This window comes from Furipterus horrens, unplaced genomic scaffold (genome assembly GCF_987537825.1).
Source record: "Furipterus horrens unplaced genomic scaffold, mFurHor1.1.pri manual_scaffold_15, whole genome shotgun sequence".
Classification (NCBI taxonomy): Eukaryota; Metazoa; Chordata; class Mammalia; order Chiroptera; family Furipteridae; genus Furipterus; species Furipterus horrens.
The window spans coordinates 401602-417893 of record NW_028327185.1 but is presented as its reverse complement, the minus strand read 5'-3'; the positions used below and the strand labels follow the sequence as shown (position 1 = coordinate 417893).

At 64.1% G+C, this 16292-nt stretch overlaps 2 protein-coding genes across 6 annotated transcripts in view; one reads left to right on the top strand and one right to left on the bottom strand.

Annotated features, from left to right (window-relative positions):
* PPP1R12B (protein phosphatase 1 regulatory subunit 12B) overlaps nucleotides 1-1535 on the top strand; it is a 75824-nt gene extending 74289 nt beyond the window's left edge. For all 3 annotated transcript variants that reach the window (XM_090263203.1, XM_090263204.1, XM_090263201.1), the window contains one exon: nucleotides 379-1535. In XM_090263203.1, coding sequence (XP_090119329.1) covers nucleotides 379-465 — 87 coding nt within the window. In that variant the 3' untranslated portion in view covers nucleotides 466-1535. The remainder of the gene's footprint in view (nucleotides 1-378) is intronic.
* A 7963-nt stretch (nucleotides 1536-9498) lies between these two features.
* Nucleotides 9499-16292, bottom strand: part of SYT2 (synaptotagmin 2) — a 45389-nt gene continuing 38595 nt past the window's right edge. For all 3 annotated transcript variants that reach the window (XM_090263208.1, XM_090263209.1, XM_090263210.1), the window contains exons 2-9: nucleotides 14733-14926; nucleotides 13795-13961; nucleotides 12714-12833; nucleotides 12223-12390; nucleotides 11740-11907; nucleotides 11273-11390; nucleotides 10319-10452; nucleotides 9499-10042 (exon numbers count right to left, since the gene is read on the bottom strand). In XM_090263208.1, the coding sequence (XP_090119334.1) occupies nucleotides 9836-10042; nucleotides 10319-10452; nucleotides 11273-11390; nucleotides 11740-11907; nucleotides 12223-12390; nucleotides 12714-12833; nucleotides 13795-13961; nucleotides 14733-14910 (1260 nt within the window). In that variant the 5' untranslated portion in view covers nucleotides 14911-14926 and the 3' untranslated portion in view covers nucleotides 9499-9835. The remainder of the gene's footprint in view (nucleotides 10043-10318; nucleotides 10453-11272; nucleotides 11391-11739; nucleotides 11908-12222; nucleotides 12391-12713; nucleotides 12834-13794; nucleotides 13962-14732; nucleotides 14927-16292) is intronic.

Below are 16292 nucleotides of genomic sequence, written 5' to 3'. Positions count from 1 at the left end.
TCGGCCTGGTGACCGGATCTGGGAGCCCTGGGTTGTGGCTCCGTCCCGGGAGGAAGACCTTACGTCATGCGGGGAGCAGGAGAGTGTGTCCTGCCCCGTCAGCCTTTCAGTGGGTGCGAGGTCACCTCCCTGCACTCTCAGTTGACCCCGTTCTCCTGTCTGAGTCCCCTCCCTGAGCCCGCACCAGCTTCTGTGGCTTGCAGGTGACTGCAAGGGCAGCAGCAATGGCGAAGACCCTGGTGTGGGAGAGCAGGTGCGGGGGAGGCGTGCAGGAGGGGCATGAGGCCCGTGCACCGGCCCTGGGACGTTGTTGTCCCAGCGGCCCCGTTCCTGGCCTGGTCGCCTCAGGCCTGAAGTGCCTGCACTCTGCGCCCACAGGTGCTAACGGAGCTGAAGTCCGACAACCAGAGGCTGAAAGACGAGAACGGCGCCCTCATCCGCGTCATCAGCAAACTGTCCAAGTAGCCGCGGCTGCGGTTAGTCGAGGAGGCCCGGCTGTCTGCTGTCCCTTCCAGCTGTCGCCTGGGTGTGAGGTGGGAGGTCACTTGTCCCTGTCCCTGCCGCAGTCACCCACTCTGCTCCTCTGCGCCCTCCTCCACGCATGCCGGGCCTTACCGCGGTTCTCACGGAAGCCTGGCCGCGACCGTCGTGCCACACGAAGGCCTGGGCTCTGCCCAGCTCGCCTGCCAGTCCTCACTGGGTCCTCCCCTGACCAGAGCCTCTCGGTGGCCACTGCAAGGTCAACAGGCGGTTCCATCCCTGACCAGTCCTCGCGCCCTTGCCCAGAGCTCCGGTGGCCCTGGTTCGGAGTCTGCTCCTTTCCTCTCCCTTCACTGCGCCACCTGAGCGCTGTCGGCGCAACGCGGCTCCCGGCCCCTCCCTGGAAGGCCCCCTGCCAGCCTTCGTTGTCCTCGCCCCTTGTCCCCCGACGGTGGCTGTCAGAAAGGCCTGCCTCCCTGTGCCTTGTCCTGTCCTGTCCACTCTGGCTCCTGATCCCAAGGGGGAATTGGGCAGGGCAGACGTGTGGGGTCGGGAGAGACCCTGAGACACGCAGCCTGTGCGGGAGATGGTGCGGGAGGACGGTTTCCGGTGGCTTCGTGTCAGGGAGACGTGTCATTAGGCACCAGCAGCAGAAGTGATTTCGTCACAGAGGTTTGGAGGGTGAGAGTCATGGAACCCGAGGTCATTTGGTCTAGCTTGGCACCGTCAGGTGGCCTCTGTGGGTGTCCTTGTCACTCGGAAGCTGGGCAACTGTGATAACTAGTTTTCCCGACGTGGGTGGAGGCCTGTGGGTGCCTCCGGGGTCCTGAACCCTTCAGCCGTCGCAGTGTGTGTGGGTGGCCTCCCCTCCTCTTGAGCCCGTGCGTCCCGTCCCCAAAGCAACCCTCCTGTGGGCAAAACCCGCCTGGTCGAGGACAACTTTGTCCCCGAGTCTGGCCAGAGTCAGACCCTAGTCCTTCACAGGACGCAGCGCTGACTCTTGTGGACCCGCTTGTCACTGGCACCCCTGCCCTCGGGCCTGCTCCTCGCAGTGGCGTGGCCGTCCCGGCCTCTGGCCTCTGTCTGTGCGCCCCTTCCCTCTAGGACACGCAGTGCACTCCCCACAGCTCATCACCCAGACGGGAGCTCTGCCTCCCGCGGGCCGGTCCTCTGAGCACAGGGGTCGTTTGTGCACCCCCCCCCCTTCCCCAGGCAGCTCCTGTGAGGAGCGAGCTGGTGTCATGGCGCGATCTCGGGGCACTGGCAGGATATCCGCCACCCACAGGCACTCCCTCTGGGGATGGGGAGCCCGTGTGAGGTGTCGCCTGACCAGCTCCCTGGCTCATCCTGGGTGCTGAGGAGGGACAGGGTGGCCACCTCTTTCTCAGGAAAAGAAAACTGAGCTGTTGGGCAGACGCCTCCGCCCCATCCCCCCAGGTGGCCGGGAGGTCACGAGCGCCGTGGACCTGCTGTGCCTTCACACAGGGACACTTGTGTGGCTGCCCCTCCGTGTCAGAGATGCCTTTTCTTGCCAGAAAGTTTTCCTTGTGACAAAGTCGCTAATTTTTCAACCTCAGGAATCCTGGGTTCTGTGGCCAAGAACTCGAGGCAGTGCCCCCGCCCTCAGCAGCTTCAAGCTCTCGTGCTGATTTCATTAGACTGAGCCCTGGCACTTCCCAGGGAATATAGAAGACCGTGTCCTTGTGCTGCGGCCGGAGCCCGCGGTGCACACACGTGGGGCCGCAGGGTCCCTCCTGCCCTGGTGTCCCCTGGCCGCGACGTGCGCTCAGTCAGGGCGGCATGGGGGTTCCTCAGCCAGCTCCCCACCCTCTGTGCTTCTGCCAGGGTTCTGGAACGGCCCTGCCTGCAGGAGGAATGCCTTGGCCGCTGCAGAGCCCATCTGGCTGCGGTTTGGGCTCCACCCATCTGTCTCTCAGCAGCTCCCCTCCTTTCCTGGGTTGCTCCGGGCAGGCGGACCCCAGCCCATCCAGTGCCTCAGGCATGCAGACCCCGGGTGTTGCCATCAAATCTGAAGGGCAGACAGGCCCTGGGGCCTCCCTCCGTCTGCGGCAGGTTTGCTTCTCTGGGAGCCCCCGGCCGCTGGCCCTATCTTGCTCCGGTCCTGACCACAGGCCCCGGGAGAGGACAGTGTCGGGGTTCTATCGCTTGCCACTTAACCCACATCCCTGCCCCCAAGACATGCGCTTTCGGAAGCCTCCTCTCAGGGAGCGGGGAGCCGAGACTCCTTACCAGCCGGTGACCCCACAAACGTGAACAGCCATGGGGCTGATAGGGGAGCTGGGCCATGCGCCAGGTTGGGTGTCTGTTGTGCGCAGACCCTGGCTCTCCCGGGCAGGCAGCGTTTCCGCCCAGCCGGGCACTCGCTTCTCATGCAGCGGACACACGGGCTGCAGGGAGCCAAGCGCAGAGCCTCACGGTGCTGCCGGCGAGGAGCATCCCGGCTGCAGGCTCCTCGGGAGGGACAGCGACCAGACACTCAGCCAGGCCAGCTGGAAGGGGCTCTGGGTCCTGCTGTCCAGCAACCACTGCTTCCTGGAGCCTGAGAGTGAGGGGCCTCCACCGGGCCCTCGTCCCCCCTCCACAGCGTCACTGGGCCGGCCCCGCCGTGATGGGACTGCAGCTGTCCTGCCCAAACCCAGGCCAACCAACTACAGCTGCAGGTCGTGGCCCCAGGTGATGAGGCAGGTGTCTGCCCCTGAGAGGGTGAGTCCTGCAGCCCAGCCACTCAGCTGCTCCGAGGACAGACAAGCCACCGGCGAGGGAGGAGGGTCTGAGCGTTGAGGGTGGTCTTTCCCCTGAGAGGGTCTGCAGTCAGCCTGCCTTGAGAGGCAGTGGGGTGGGGGCAGGGACCCCAGGTTGGAAAGAGGCAGAGGGTCGGGCCCTGGGATGCAGAGCAGGGTGCTGGCTGCCAGTGTGGAGGTGGCGGGGGAGCAAAGCTCGCGCAGGGAAGCGAGCAGGTCTCCCCACTGGTGCAGCCTCCCTAACCGGCCTCGGAGGGCGGGTACTGATCTGTGTTCTGATGAGATTGCAAAGCAGATGGGCTCCGTTGTACCCCAGCGGTTGTCAGCGTCACAGCCACTAGGGGACAGGGGTCCCGGAGGCTGAGAAGCAGAACAGTTCGGCCGGCAAGTGCACGTGAGAGGAGGGTTTGGGTTCCCTGGGAAGAATCAGGAGCACGTAGGATGGTGGGATCTGCCGGGGGGGCGGGGGGGGGGGGGCGCAGCGGCTGCTGAGCTCGGGGTATCTGGCTTCTGCATCAACAGAGTCAAAGTGTGTAACCCGCTCACTCCCACTGCCCCTCTTACCACTTGGACTGAACCTGCCAGGCGGACGTTCTGTTCTTTCTCCCCCAAACCCCCCCAGGCCCCTGTGACTTCCTCTTGGGGCTCCCAAAGATGACATCAGGATGCTCTGTGTCCTTCTACCCTCTGCTCCCCCTGCCTCCACCCCTTGCTCTCCTGTGTGGGAGCCGTGGGGCTTCAGGGGAGGTTTCTGTGAACCAGCCGCCCCAGCCCCTGGCCCTTCTCGGACCTGAGGGCTGCCTGGCGGGGCCGTGGGCCTCATGTCCGGAGCGGTGTGGCTACTCCCCGCTGGGGACAGACTGGCAGAGCTTCTGGGACAGCTCCGGCCTGCAGACTTGGGGAGCCTCGTGTGTCCCCTGAAACCAGTGCAGAACCTGAACAAGGGACACCTGCCTGACCCCCACTCCAGACAGCTGGGCAGGAGAGGCTTTGGGGGCGCAGCCCTGGCACCAGCGTCCCTGAGCCCTGAAGGGCAGCATCTCCTGGCTGCCCGTCTCAGAGAAGACTGCACTCCAGCCACCCGCCCTCCATCTCCCCTGCCGCAAACCTGGTCGGACGGGGTCCCCATGCCTCCCTGGTGTGTGTCTCCTCTGCCCGCCTTGCCCCTCAGTCCCACGTCAGTCCCCACAGAGGTGAGTGTGGCTGGACCTCAGCCTGTTGTACACACCTGGGCGGGCTGGGCAGGGCGCTTCGTGAACTGAATGTATTTTTAAGCCATTTTGAGTGGCCTTTCAACCCTGAGATGAATGAATCTGTTTTCCTGATGGTTGTTATATAATATTATTAAGTATTCTGCGTGTCAGAGTTTGGGGATAATAATATTCGCACCTGAATGATGCCTGTGAACACAACAGTATTTATAAACGAGCAAATAAAACTGTTTCAGCTGCATGGCTGTCTCTGCGGCTCCTGGGCTCCTAGGCTCCTAGGCTGCCCGGTGCAAACTCATGCCATTGTCTCGGCCACTGGGGCCTCACCCTCCTGCTGGTGGCCTGTGACACGTGGGTCCCCATCACCGAGAGGGTCCCCAGAGTCAGCAAGGAGTGGGGTCGTTTCTGTGAAGGCAGAGCAGGGCGCAGTGACGAGGGAGCTGTGGCTGCCGTCCCACCGGACACTCGTGTCCTTGGTTCCCCCTCTGCCATCCATGTGGTGGTCCCGAGAGAGCCAAGACCACTGCTGGCCTCCAGCTGGAGCAGCAACCAACGTGGGGTGACTGGACGTTAAATCCAAACTCACAGAGGTGCCTGCCCAGGCATGCGGGTGGGGGCCCAGTGAACTTCCCAGCTCTGCAGGGTCCACTCTGCAGCCCCCAGCCCTGCCCCAGGGGGAGGGGGCCAGGACAGGGCCCGCTGCCCTCTCTCCCCGAGAATTCTGAAGCCCAGTGTCTGTGCCTCAGAGGGCACACAGCTCAAGTCTTCAACAGGCCACTGAGGTCCTTGCAGAAATTCTCACTTTCCGAACTCCCCAAGCCCAGTTCCGTCACCAGCCCCCCAGAAAAGCCATCATGGGTCCCCTTGTACCCCAGACACTTTGGCTGCTTCCCTAAGGAAGACACTGAACTCTGGGCTCAGAGCCTCAGACCCTCTGCCCTACCCGGATGCTGTGCCCCACCCCCCCGCCACTGCCCAGCAAACAACTAGAGACACCCCCCCACCCCCAGTTTTCTCTGAGCTCATTTCTTTAATAAGGAGACGCAGCTCTTACAAAATGACAGTTTGACAAGAGATCAGACAAGGGTCCACAAAGGGGCAGAGGCGCTGCCAAGCGGGTAGGGGTGAACGTGTCCCCGCGGAGACAAGACTGGGCTCCTGGTGGGGTCAGTGCAACTGGGGGCCAGGCAGGCTCGGGGCACCCCTGGTGTAGAAGCTTCCAGAAAGCAGCAAATCACATCCTTAGATTGGGAGGGGTCAGGGTGACCACTAGCCAGGCTACTGTGAGAGGGACCCAGTCCTGGGGTGTGGGGGATGCTCCCCACCGTCACCAGTCACACACACTCATCCTCATTCTTTTCTGGCCTCACTTCTGTCCGCTGAGGGGATCAGGCCCTCCCCTTCCCCCGCCTCACCGCCCCAGCACAGGGTCACTGCCCACCTGGCCACCTTGGCCGTTGACACACCTGCCTGGGGCTCCATCCTCACCGCTCCTGCCGCCGTCACCGGAGTCGCCTGAGACCTTCCAGGTCAGGTGGGACGGGCGCTGCAGGTGCCCCTGGCCGATACCCCATCCAGACCTCCCGTTCCCTCTCAGAGGAGCCCTGCAGTCCCCAGGTGCCATCCAGGGTCCCAACCCCTCCATGTAAAGTGAACACTGTCCACCCCTCATGGTGACGGGGACCTGGCTGCGGGCTGAGCACTGGCAGCTGCTCCTGAACGGCCTGGACCGCCTGCGCAGGCCCCAGGAAGGCACCGACCCACCGGAGTCCCCAGCAAGACCCTGGCCCTACAGGGGCAGGTGCAGGAGGGAGCCTGTTTGCCGGGCGTGGCCACAGTGCCTGAGACCCCACCAGGAGCCCTGGACACCTTCGCCCTCATGATACCGTCTGACGCAGCGGGGAGGCAGCAGGTGAGCCCTTCTGGAGGGTCTGTGGGTGCCCATTGGGGCCGGGACACCGGGGGAAGCAGGGCCCAGCCCCAGCAGGAGCGCCTGTATGGCTTTTCAGTTAATTCACACAGTAGGTGAAGGGAAACCTCACATACACACAGGGGACACCGGACACCAGTCTGGACACAGAGCACAGGGGACGGAGGGTCCCCTGGCAGACAAAGGACCGCGCAGCGGGACCGGGAATGGCCCCACGGGGGGCTTCCCGGCAGGTGAGGCAGGGACAAGGGACAGGCCTCAGGACGCAGACACGAGGCGTGGGATCGGGCACTCAGCCCTGCCATGCGCTATGTGCAGGAGGCCAGACATGCACCTCGAAGGGGGCGGCTCAGTCACACGCCTGCCGTGGACTGTCCTCTCGTCTATACAGCTACACATGTGTGGGGGGCCAGGTGGGGCGCAAATGGCTTCAAAAGGTTGTCACTTAAAAATAAAGTATATTTGTGTGTCTTCAAGTCACAGTGTCCCCTTCTCAATATTGCAGCTCAAAAAATGGGAACAGTGAAACCTGGGGCCCATCTGCATGCCTGGGTTGAGGGGCGGGGGAGGGAGAGGCTGCCACGCAGGCTTCAGAGCCACACAAACCACGCTGGTGGAATGTGTCCCCTGTCACACCTAGGACGCGCCTACACTTTAAAATGATATGTGGTTTATCTGAAATTCAAATTTAACGGGGCATCCTGCGTTTTTACAGTACTTGTCCAATCTGGCAACGATGTCACGGGGCTGTGGCACACCTCCCTGCCTGCTACCCTCTGGGGGTGGGAGAGGGCGGAGCGGAGGAGGGGACAGTTCCTTTGGCGGGGGGAGGGGGGTGTGGCACCAGGGACTGCCCCTCTCCGTGAGCTTGGGTGAGACCACAAATTAACTCAGGACATTAAAGAACTGGGGGCCTCTTGCTCCCTGACCACGGGGGAGGTTTCTCAACCTCTGGGCTCACCCACAAGCACCCCACAACCCAGAGGCCTGCAGCTCCCTGTCTTCCCTCCCACTGATGCTCTGGCCTGTGAGCACAGTCACCCCAGACCGATTGTGCGGCTGAAGGGCCCCCAGAGGATCACTGCCCACTCATGCCCAGCACCTGCCCCTCCAAAGTCCAAACACCTGCCTGTGGCTCTGGCTGACTTGGCGCTCAGGAAGAAAGGAGAAAATGGAGCTTCCTGGCCTCGCCCAGGTTTGGGCAGGGGGGGGGGGGGGAGCAGGGGCAGGATTCAAGTTCTCAGCCCTTTGTTCCCCTCCCTGTCCTGGAAGAGACCTCGGGCATGAGGACTGGCAGCCCCTGACGCTCCAAACCCGCCCTGCACCCTGCGCAGGGCCTGTACCCCAGCTTCCCAGAGCCCCAGAAAGAAACCTGCACGGCCGTGAGGGTTCAGAATGATGCTCTGTAGCTTCGGGAACGTCACCCCCAGGTAGAGAAAACATACATGCAGGCCTGACAGGTGCCTCCTGCTGGGATGGCACACCTGGGCCTAGGGCTCCCTATGCCCAGGTGTTTCCTGCCACCCTTGACAAAGAGTCTTAGCCACTTGCCCCCACCTCTCAAGGCTGCCCTCTAGAGGTGGGTCCGGGGCGACAAAATCCAGCCCCTATCCCCAGGCCCAGGGACACTGGAGCCACCAGAGGCACCTACCATTTCCTGTTCTCCCATGAGGATAGTGGCCAACCCTGGGCTCTAGAAGGGCGACAGGAAGCCTCCCAGGTGGAAGAAAGTGGGAGGAAGGGAGATGAACAGGCAGGGTCTAGGACGAGGTTTGGGGGACGTACAGGGCACCCTGAGAAAGCACCAAAATCCCCCTGCTCTGGGGAGGGGAGCCAAGCCCAGCAACCCCCCCCCCCAATCTGTCTCTGCAGGTCCCTGCCATCCGGGCGTCTCTTGTCTCATCGCTGACCACGCACTTGTAAACACACGTGCACACGTGTGTGCACACGGTGGGGGGGGCCAGTACCACGCACACGTCCCACGGTCCCCGGCTCCCCCGAAAGGGGGCAGAAACCTAGCACCTTCTCCTGCTTTCACTAAAACGAAAGGCGCCTTGTTGAGGCTGCACCGCACAAGCCCACCTCTGCACCACGGTCCGCCTGTCGCAGGAGCCACCCGAAGCGGGCTGGCGCAGGTGGGGCTGTCTCCGGGGAGGCGCGGCCCGGGGACCTGGGGGCGCTGGGAGGGCCTGGGGCGGCCTCTCTTGCCCAGGCTGCAGGTCTGGAAGGGGACTCAGTGCAAACTTGAGGAACACACATATGGCTTTTTATCAATGCTGGGGACAAGGGGGGAACAGGAGCTGGGACACGGAGCGCGGGGCAGAAGCCCGTGTCCTCCGCCAGCGGCTGCCAGGAGGCCCTGTCTGCCGGGACGGGACGCAGAGGCGCCCCCAGGGAACGGCGGCCGGGCCCCTCGCAGCACCTGGGCCCCGTCTGCCTCGGTAGAAGTCTGCCCACGGCCCTCCCCTCCTCACCTGGGCCTCAAGGGACTAAGCTCGGCCTTCCTTGCAAAGCTCTGCGCAGGTGACATGCCTTCACACAGGCGGCTCCACTTGGGTTAAAGGCGAAAACAAGCCGAAGCGGGCGGGGAGCGGCGGGCCGCAGGGCGCCTGTTCCGCGAAGGGCCGGAGCGTCTGCTCGCCCAGGGGCGCGGCCCAGGAGGGACGCTGGGCTTTTGCGGAGAGGGGCTCCCGTTTCTTCGTGGTTTGTCTGCCGTGAACTGTCAGCCAGAGTGCGGTCCCAGGCCTGACAGGCCCTCTCGGAGTCTGGCCGAGCCAGTGAGTAGTTCTCGGCCGCGGCCGTCCCAGAAACCACGCCGGAAGCCTGCGGTCCTCGCTCGGGCCGGATCCAGCCTCCGCCTCTTGCCTCCCGCCTCCCGGGCAGCCACGCGCACGCAGCGCGGCTCCGGTGGCGGCCCAGCCGGCCCAAGCCCCATCCGCAGGCCGACCTGCCCTAGACCGAGGGCCTCTTCCAGCCAGGGGCCCCGAAGGCCTTCTGTCCCCGCGGCTCCCTCCAGGGACGCCCACACCCCCGCACACGTGTGCACGCATGCGCTCGCACGCACGCACGCACGCACGCGGGGAGCGCGGGCCTGTGGGTAATCCCCCCCCCCCCCCCCCCCCCGACAGGAAACCGGAAGTGCTGCCGTTTTTTGGTCCCGAAACGCAACAGCAGCCCGAGCTGTGACTGTCCGCCGCCGGAGGGCCTGGGACCGTGAGGGGCCACGACGGGGCATGCAGCGGGGCAGGTCCGGGGCGGTGACGGGAGCCGGCTTCCCTTGACCTCGCAGGGCCCCCGGCGGGAAGCCGGCCTTTGGAGAGACGGAAGGGAAGGGGAGACGAGGACGCGACCGCGACGATGGACAGGGGACCTCTAAGGTGCGAGACTGAGGTATTGGTAGCTCTGGGCCTCGTCGGTGTCCGAGCCGGCGGCGCGGGGCGCGGCCGCTGCCCCTACTTGTTCTTGCCCAGAAGAGCGTCCACCTCCTCCTCCGGCTTCAGCGAGTGCCACTGCGCGATGGGCCTCCGCGGGTTGGCCAGCATGTCGGACCAGTGCCGCAGCTCCGTGCCCGTGGCGTTGCTGCCCACGAAGATCTTGCCGATGGCCTCGTTCTTGCCCAGCTTGTCGTAATCCAGCACAGTGATCACCACCTGCACCTTCTGCGGGGACGGAGCAGGCCCGGGTTGGCGGGGGGGGGGGGGGGGGGGGGCGCCCGCCCGCCCGGCCCGGCCCTCCGTCACCCCCTGCAGACCGGCCGCCCGACGGCGAGGAGCCCAGGCACGGCGAGGAGGGCGGTGCAGGGAGGTCAGCACGAGGCCCTAGGGGACCTCGGGGGAGGCGCCGGCCCTGCTCCCGAGGAAGGTGAGGTGGGCACTGCCCTGGAAGGGGCCCGGTTCTCTGCCGCCGCCGCCCGCCCGCCCCCAGCGCCCGGGCACCTGGATCTGCTCGAAGGGGATCTCGAAGCTGAAGGACTCGTTGAAGTACGGGTTCAGCGTCTTCTTCTTCACTGTTGTCTTCTTCTTCTTGAGCCTCTTGCCGTTCTGCATCAGGTGGATCTTCACGTAGGGGTCTGTGCAGGAAGAGGGGTGGGGGGGGCCATCAGCTCCTCCCACCGCCCTGCGGCCCCCGAGGCCCCTGCTGCGCCCGAAGAAACAGTGAGCCCCCGCTCAGGGCCACAGGGGAAGTCCCCTGAGGGCCACTTGTGGCCAGGCCTCTGGCTGCCCGGACCATGGCCCCCGGGCCCCCAGAGCCTAGGTCAGGCTGTGGCAAGAACATGTGGGGCCTCCTGGTGATGTCCATCCCGTGCAGGGCGGGGAGGCTGCTGGGGGGCCCAGTCCCACCCTCCTGACCCGGCAGATGAGAGACTGAGGCCCACAGAAGGGACGTCACCTGCCCAAGGTCACACACGGGGTCAGTGACAGGGCTGGGCTGGCGGCCGGACCTGTCCTTGGAGCCCACGCCCCAGCAGCTTCTCAGGAAGGCCCAGCAGAGGCAGGAGCCACCGCACGCCCGTACCTGCTGCCTGTGCCGCGGGCGAGGCCCCCAGAGCACCCCCAGCCCCTCCCAGGTAGAGCCCTGTCCACTGCCGACGCTCCCCAGAGGAGGAGGACCCTGAGTCACCAACTTGTCTGGGGGGTGACATTTCTCAGACCCTTTCTTCCCTGGTCTCCCAGGCCCGGCAGGAGAGCTTGGAAAGCTGCTCAGAGCAGGGCGGCGGGGTGGCCTCAGAGAAAGGGAGGCTCTAGGAAGCCAGATCCCCTGCGCTCGGACCCCCAGCCACTCAACTCCTGGGTCCCGCTGGAAGCGTTGGGGGCCCTGGCTGCGCGCGGTGCTCCCGCGGACTTGGCTCGCTGGTGCCACCCAGTGGCAGTCCGCAGCTCTGCACGCACCTGACAGGCCGCCAACGTCCATCTTCTTCAGATTCTTGGCCTCCAGGATGCAGACGGTGAGCTTGCCGGCCGTGGGCACGTAACGCAGGGAGGTGCAGATGTCGCCCAGCTTCTCTGGCTGTGCAGGGGGAGACGCAGGCCCAGGTCACCCAGCCTTCCCACTGCCTCCAGCACGGCCGGCCCATCCCTCTATCCTCTGGTGTCTCAGCGTCACCCCCGGGCCTCCCGCGGCCCTGACAGTGGGTGACGAGGGGCTGGGGACCCGATAGGACAAACATGGGCTTTCCTTGTGGGTCAACGGAGGCGTGAGCCCTGAGCCACTGGGCCTAAGTGACAGTAAAGGCTCAGGAGCGGCAGCAGCGCCGCCGCCAGGTGCCGGCACCCAGGAGCCACCCCGTGCTCTACGTGGGGCCCCCCTCGCTGGGGAGACTGAAGGAGGGGCCCAGGACCCCCATGTCTGCTCTCACCTCCTCCTTCTCCCCGCCCTGCAGGTCTCTCCACTCCTCGATGGGCTGGCCCAGGTCCACGGTGTTCATGGGCACCTTCACCTCCCCGATGATGTCGTGCTTGGAGAAGCGGTCAAAGTCGTAGATGGCCATCACCAGGGTCTTGCCCCCCAGCTCCTGGTATGGCACCTGCGGGACACAGGCAGGGGCCGAGGGTCAGCGCAGCTCGTGAGCCACGGGCTGCTGAGGGCGGGTCCCAGGCCCGGCTCTCTCCCCGTGGCCCACAGGACTCCAAGGGAGCTGTAGAGACAGAGAGAAGAGCTGGGCTCTACGGGACCAGAGTGGGGGATCCTAATGCTCCTGGAGGGTGCAGCCCAGCCGACCCTCGTTCTAGACCCAGCCGGTTCAGGGCCTCTGCCGTGGCTGAGAAGCAAGGAAGGTGGGCAGGGGGCAGGTGGGGCTGGGGTCAGGACACAGCCACACTGTCCCCCAGCCCTCTGTCACCTTGAAGGTGAAGGTCTCATTGAAGGCAGGGTTGAGCGTCTTCCGGTGGACTTTGGTCTCGTATTTCTTCTTCTTGTCTGGAAGGAGGAAGACTTTGACATAAGGGTCTGAGGTGCCTCCCATGTCTAGGGCGGGCAGCTCCGCAGCCTGCAGGACGCCGACGGTGAGCTGTGGGGACAGCGAGGCCGGCCTGAGTCTCCAGGCTGCTCCAGCCCAGCCCTGCCCAGAGCAGCATCAGCAGCTGGTGCGTGTGCAAGCTGGTGCTGGACAGGAAGGCTGGCCCCCTCCATCCCCAGGAACTGGGAATGACACAGGGGTCACCAAAGTTGAGGGGCACCGATTGGCCCAAGGTCGGGCAGGTCAATGGGGGCCAGCCAGGCCAAGGGCCCTTTCCCAGAGCCAGGGGCACACTGTGCAGTTCCCAGCCTGCCCTCCATGGGAACGGGCCAGTTCTGTCCCCATCCGCAGTCCACCTGCGCCCGGCCCCGCACCTGGTTGGCCTGGAAGTCGTAGTCCAGGGAGAACTGGAGCTTTCCCAGGTTCTCTGGCTCCTTCTCCTCCTCGCCTTCCCCCTCCCCCTCAGTCAGGCCAGTCTCTGCATCGTCATCGTCCTGTGGGGGCTGTGGAGAGAGGGGCAGAATTAGGAGGGAACAGAGCAGGCTGGCTGGGCACCGGGGCAATGGGAGTGAGTCCTCTGTGCAGACCCCGGCTCAGAGCCTGGGTTGCATGGGGGAGGGACATGGGGCTGAACGGGTGGACAGTCCCCCAGAGCCTGCCCTGGGCCTATCTCCCTGCACGGCCCAGGCTGTCCCTTGTCAGCCCCCCCACATGGATTCCCCAGCTGAGGCCCCACCCACCGTGGGCAAGACTTACCGGGCATGCAGTCCAAGCGTTCAGGGGCAGCGTGAGTCCACAGAGGGCAGAGAAGGAAGAATGTGATAACAGAAAACACTGCAGCTCAGACACCAGGCTGGGGCATTCTTGAGGCCCCCATGTTCCACCCACATGCATGTGCACACACACAAACACGCAGAAATGTTCTGCTCACTGGCTGAGTTCTGAGGTCAGGCCCTGCCCCCACCATCCCCCCTCCCAGGTGGACTCCTTGAACAGGACACGCCTGCTGTCACCCTGGCAGAGCCTCTGCCAGATTCCCAGGATAAACTTGGGTGTGTGAGGGCACCTCCCAGACTGACCAACCTCACAGGACAGGGGTGCACAGTGACACTGGGCCTCATCCTGGGGCCTTGTCATGTCCCCACCCCGTCCCCCAGCCACGGGACCCTCTGACAGGAACCACAGCTCATGCCTTCAATGGCCACCTGGATGCTGAGGTCTCTCTGCAACATTTTGTCCCAACAGCCTCCCCTGGGGTCCATGCACTATTCTGCTCCTCTGCCCTTTCAAGGACAGTCCCAGCCCGTCCCCCTCCAACAAGCACATGGCAGACAGGCAAAACCACAGACGTAGCCATCGGGGGCTACGCGCAGTCTGTAGAGGCCCAGGCCGCTGCAGAGCCCAGTGGCCTCCTGGGGGCAGGACGGCTGCCCGGGGCCATCCCTGCTGCCCTACCTGCCCGCCCTTCATGTCCTTCATGCTCATGGCGTTCTTGGAGCCCTTGCCCTTCTCCTTCTTGTTCTTCTTCTTCCGGCAGCAGCACTTCTTGCAGATGCAGAAGCAGCAGGTGAGGAGGAGGAGGCCGGCCACCACGGCGATGGCGATCAGCGCCCAGGGCGGCACTACCCACGCAGAGAGCGGCGGTCAGCAGGGCTGGCCCTGGGTCGGGGCGCACCCCGCCCACCCCCACACTGCCCGGGAGCAAGGTGCAGGGCAGTCGCACCTGTGCTTCCCCTGCCTTCTCACTGGCCCGCTGCCCTGTGGACACGCCGTTCTTGGGGAGACGGCACCCTGAACAAGCAGGGACGCGAACTGGGCTCTGAGTGTCAGCCACTCTGACAGACGGAGAAGCTGGGACTCCGGGGGGTAGGAAGAGCCAAGACCCCACATAGTGCCCAGGCTGGAGCAGGGCCCTGGTGCTGGGCCCCCGTCTCATCTGGCAGGGGGGCTCCCCTGAGTCTCCCACACAGACTTGGCCAGGAACTCAGAAGTTGGGGCACCATCAGGTACAAGAATGTCCATCACACGAGGTTCCCCCGGAGCTAATGTAACTAACACGAAATGGTCCACCAGCTTCACTTCATAAAACACGTATAACACAGAAGCAGTGGGAGCTTCTATGTTTTGTCTTCTGAAACAGAGTAGTTCCTAAGTGTGGCTGGAGGACTTGAATCGTGATTTTGGTTTCATCTTGTGACAGTTTCCTAAGTGTGTAAGAATTTTTTTCCTGGGAGGCTGGGCCACAGAAACCCCCTGCTCCCTTCAGTGAGCCCATCCATATGCCCGACTCCTGAGGGGGCTCCCCAATAATCCAGCCTGAACATGGACCAAGGAGAGAGCCCAGCCAATCCTGCCCCCATGTCCCCCCAGCCCCGAGCCTCAGGGGCACTCACAGGGGATCTTGTTCATCTCATTGAAGAACTTCTCCTTCAGCTTCGCAAACACGTCCTCCTGGCTCTCCCCAGCACCCCCACTCTCGGTGGAGTTCCCCACGGGCCCGACGGGCACCATGGCCGTGGTGGTGGCAGGGGTCATCTCGGGCTCCTGGTTCCTCTTAAAGATGTTCCTCATGGTGGCAGTGGGACGGCTGTGGGGGAGAGGAAAGGGGCCTGATGACATCCCGAGGGTCCCCTCCAGTCTGTCCCCAGCCCAGCAGGCGGAGCAGCCTGTTGTCAAACAGCAAGTCCTTGTCCCCATCCAAGAACTCTGTCTTTGCTCGCGAGCTCAGAGCCTCAGCATCTGCTGTTCCTGTGCCCCACATGCTCTTCCCCACAGACTCTGGCTCTGGCACAGAGAGGTTCTCTGACCCCTGGCACCTCCCCCCACCACTGACTTGTCCCCGACACACTCTGCTTGTCGTGGTCTCCCCTTCACGAGGATTTGCGGTCCACGAATGTAGGCACTGCTGGCCAGCACGTGGCAGGTGCTCGGTGCATGCGTGTGACAAATGGCCAGCACGTGGCAGATGCTCAGTGCGTGTGTGTGACGAATGGATAGGTCAGAGGGCTCATTGGGCAATGCCTGCACCCTCCAGCCTGACCCTCGCCCAGTCTAGACCATCTGTGGTATTGACCACCACGTCCACACACTGGGGCATCTGTATAAACTAGTGTCATTGTCCCTCTTTGGATGAGCCTACAGGGCGTTTCACCCCTGCTTATTCCACCAGAAGCTAAGGAAACACATCTTAGAAGCTCTAGAGCTGCAGGAAAGAGAGGCCCAGAGAGGCGAGGGGACTTGTCCAAGGCCACCCAGCACTCGCTCCTTCCCACTGCAGCCGCCTCCACCCCAACCCAGCGTGCAGGGCACGGCATCTGAGCAGGGACCCAGTGAGAACAGCAGGAGGGGAAAGCTCATCCTCAGGGCCGGGGCGGGCAGCTCAGACCCCCGAGCAAGGAAGCATGGAACAGGCCATTAGGCAGAGAGGCTGTGGGTCCTGAGCGGGGCCTGTGGGGGTGTCCGCTCCACAGGGGTCGGGTCTGGGGAGGGTGGGGCCAGGGGAGGCGGCACTACGGTCCTTCTCTGAGCACTGGTGAGCGGCCAGGGGGACCAGCCACGTTTGGCGTCAAAGTTAGAGGCCTGACAGCAAAGCGCACAGAACCACAGGTGCTCGGGGACCACAGGGCTGCGCCACACAGGCTCCTGAGTGTGTCCCTACTGAGGGTCGCCCTCCTGCCCTGCTGGCCCGCGACCATCAGCACCGCGCACCTGTGCAGAGGCTTCTCTTTAACCTAGACGTCGCACAGGTACTTTTAAATCATGAAGTCCTGGGCTGCAAGAGCTGGGAACCCCACAGACAGCACAGAACAAAGCCCTCGTGTCAAAATGAGGGACGTGAGTCCCATTGTGTCACACAAATGACCCTCTGACTGGTGGCCCAGCCATCCCGCCCTCGTGTCCTGCACTCTGTGCCCCGCAGACACTCAGCCCTGGACAGCTCTCATGGGTGCGGG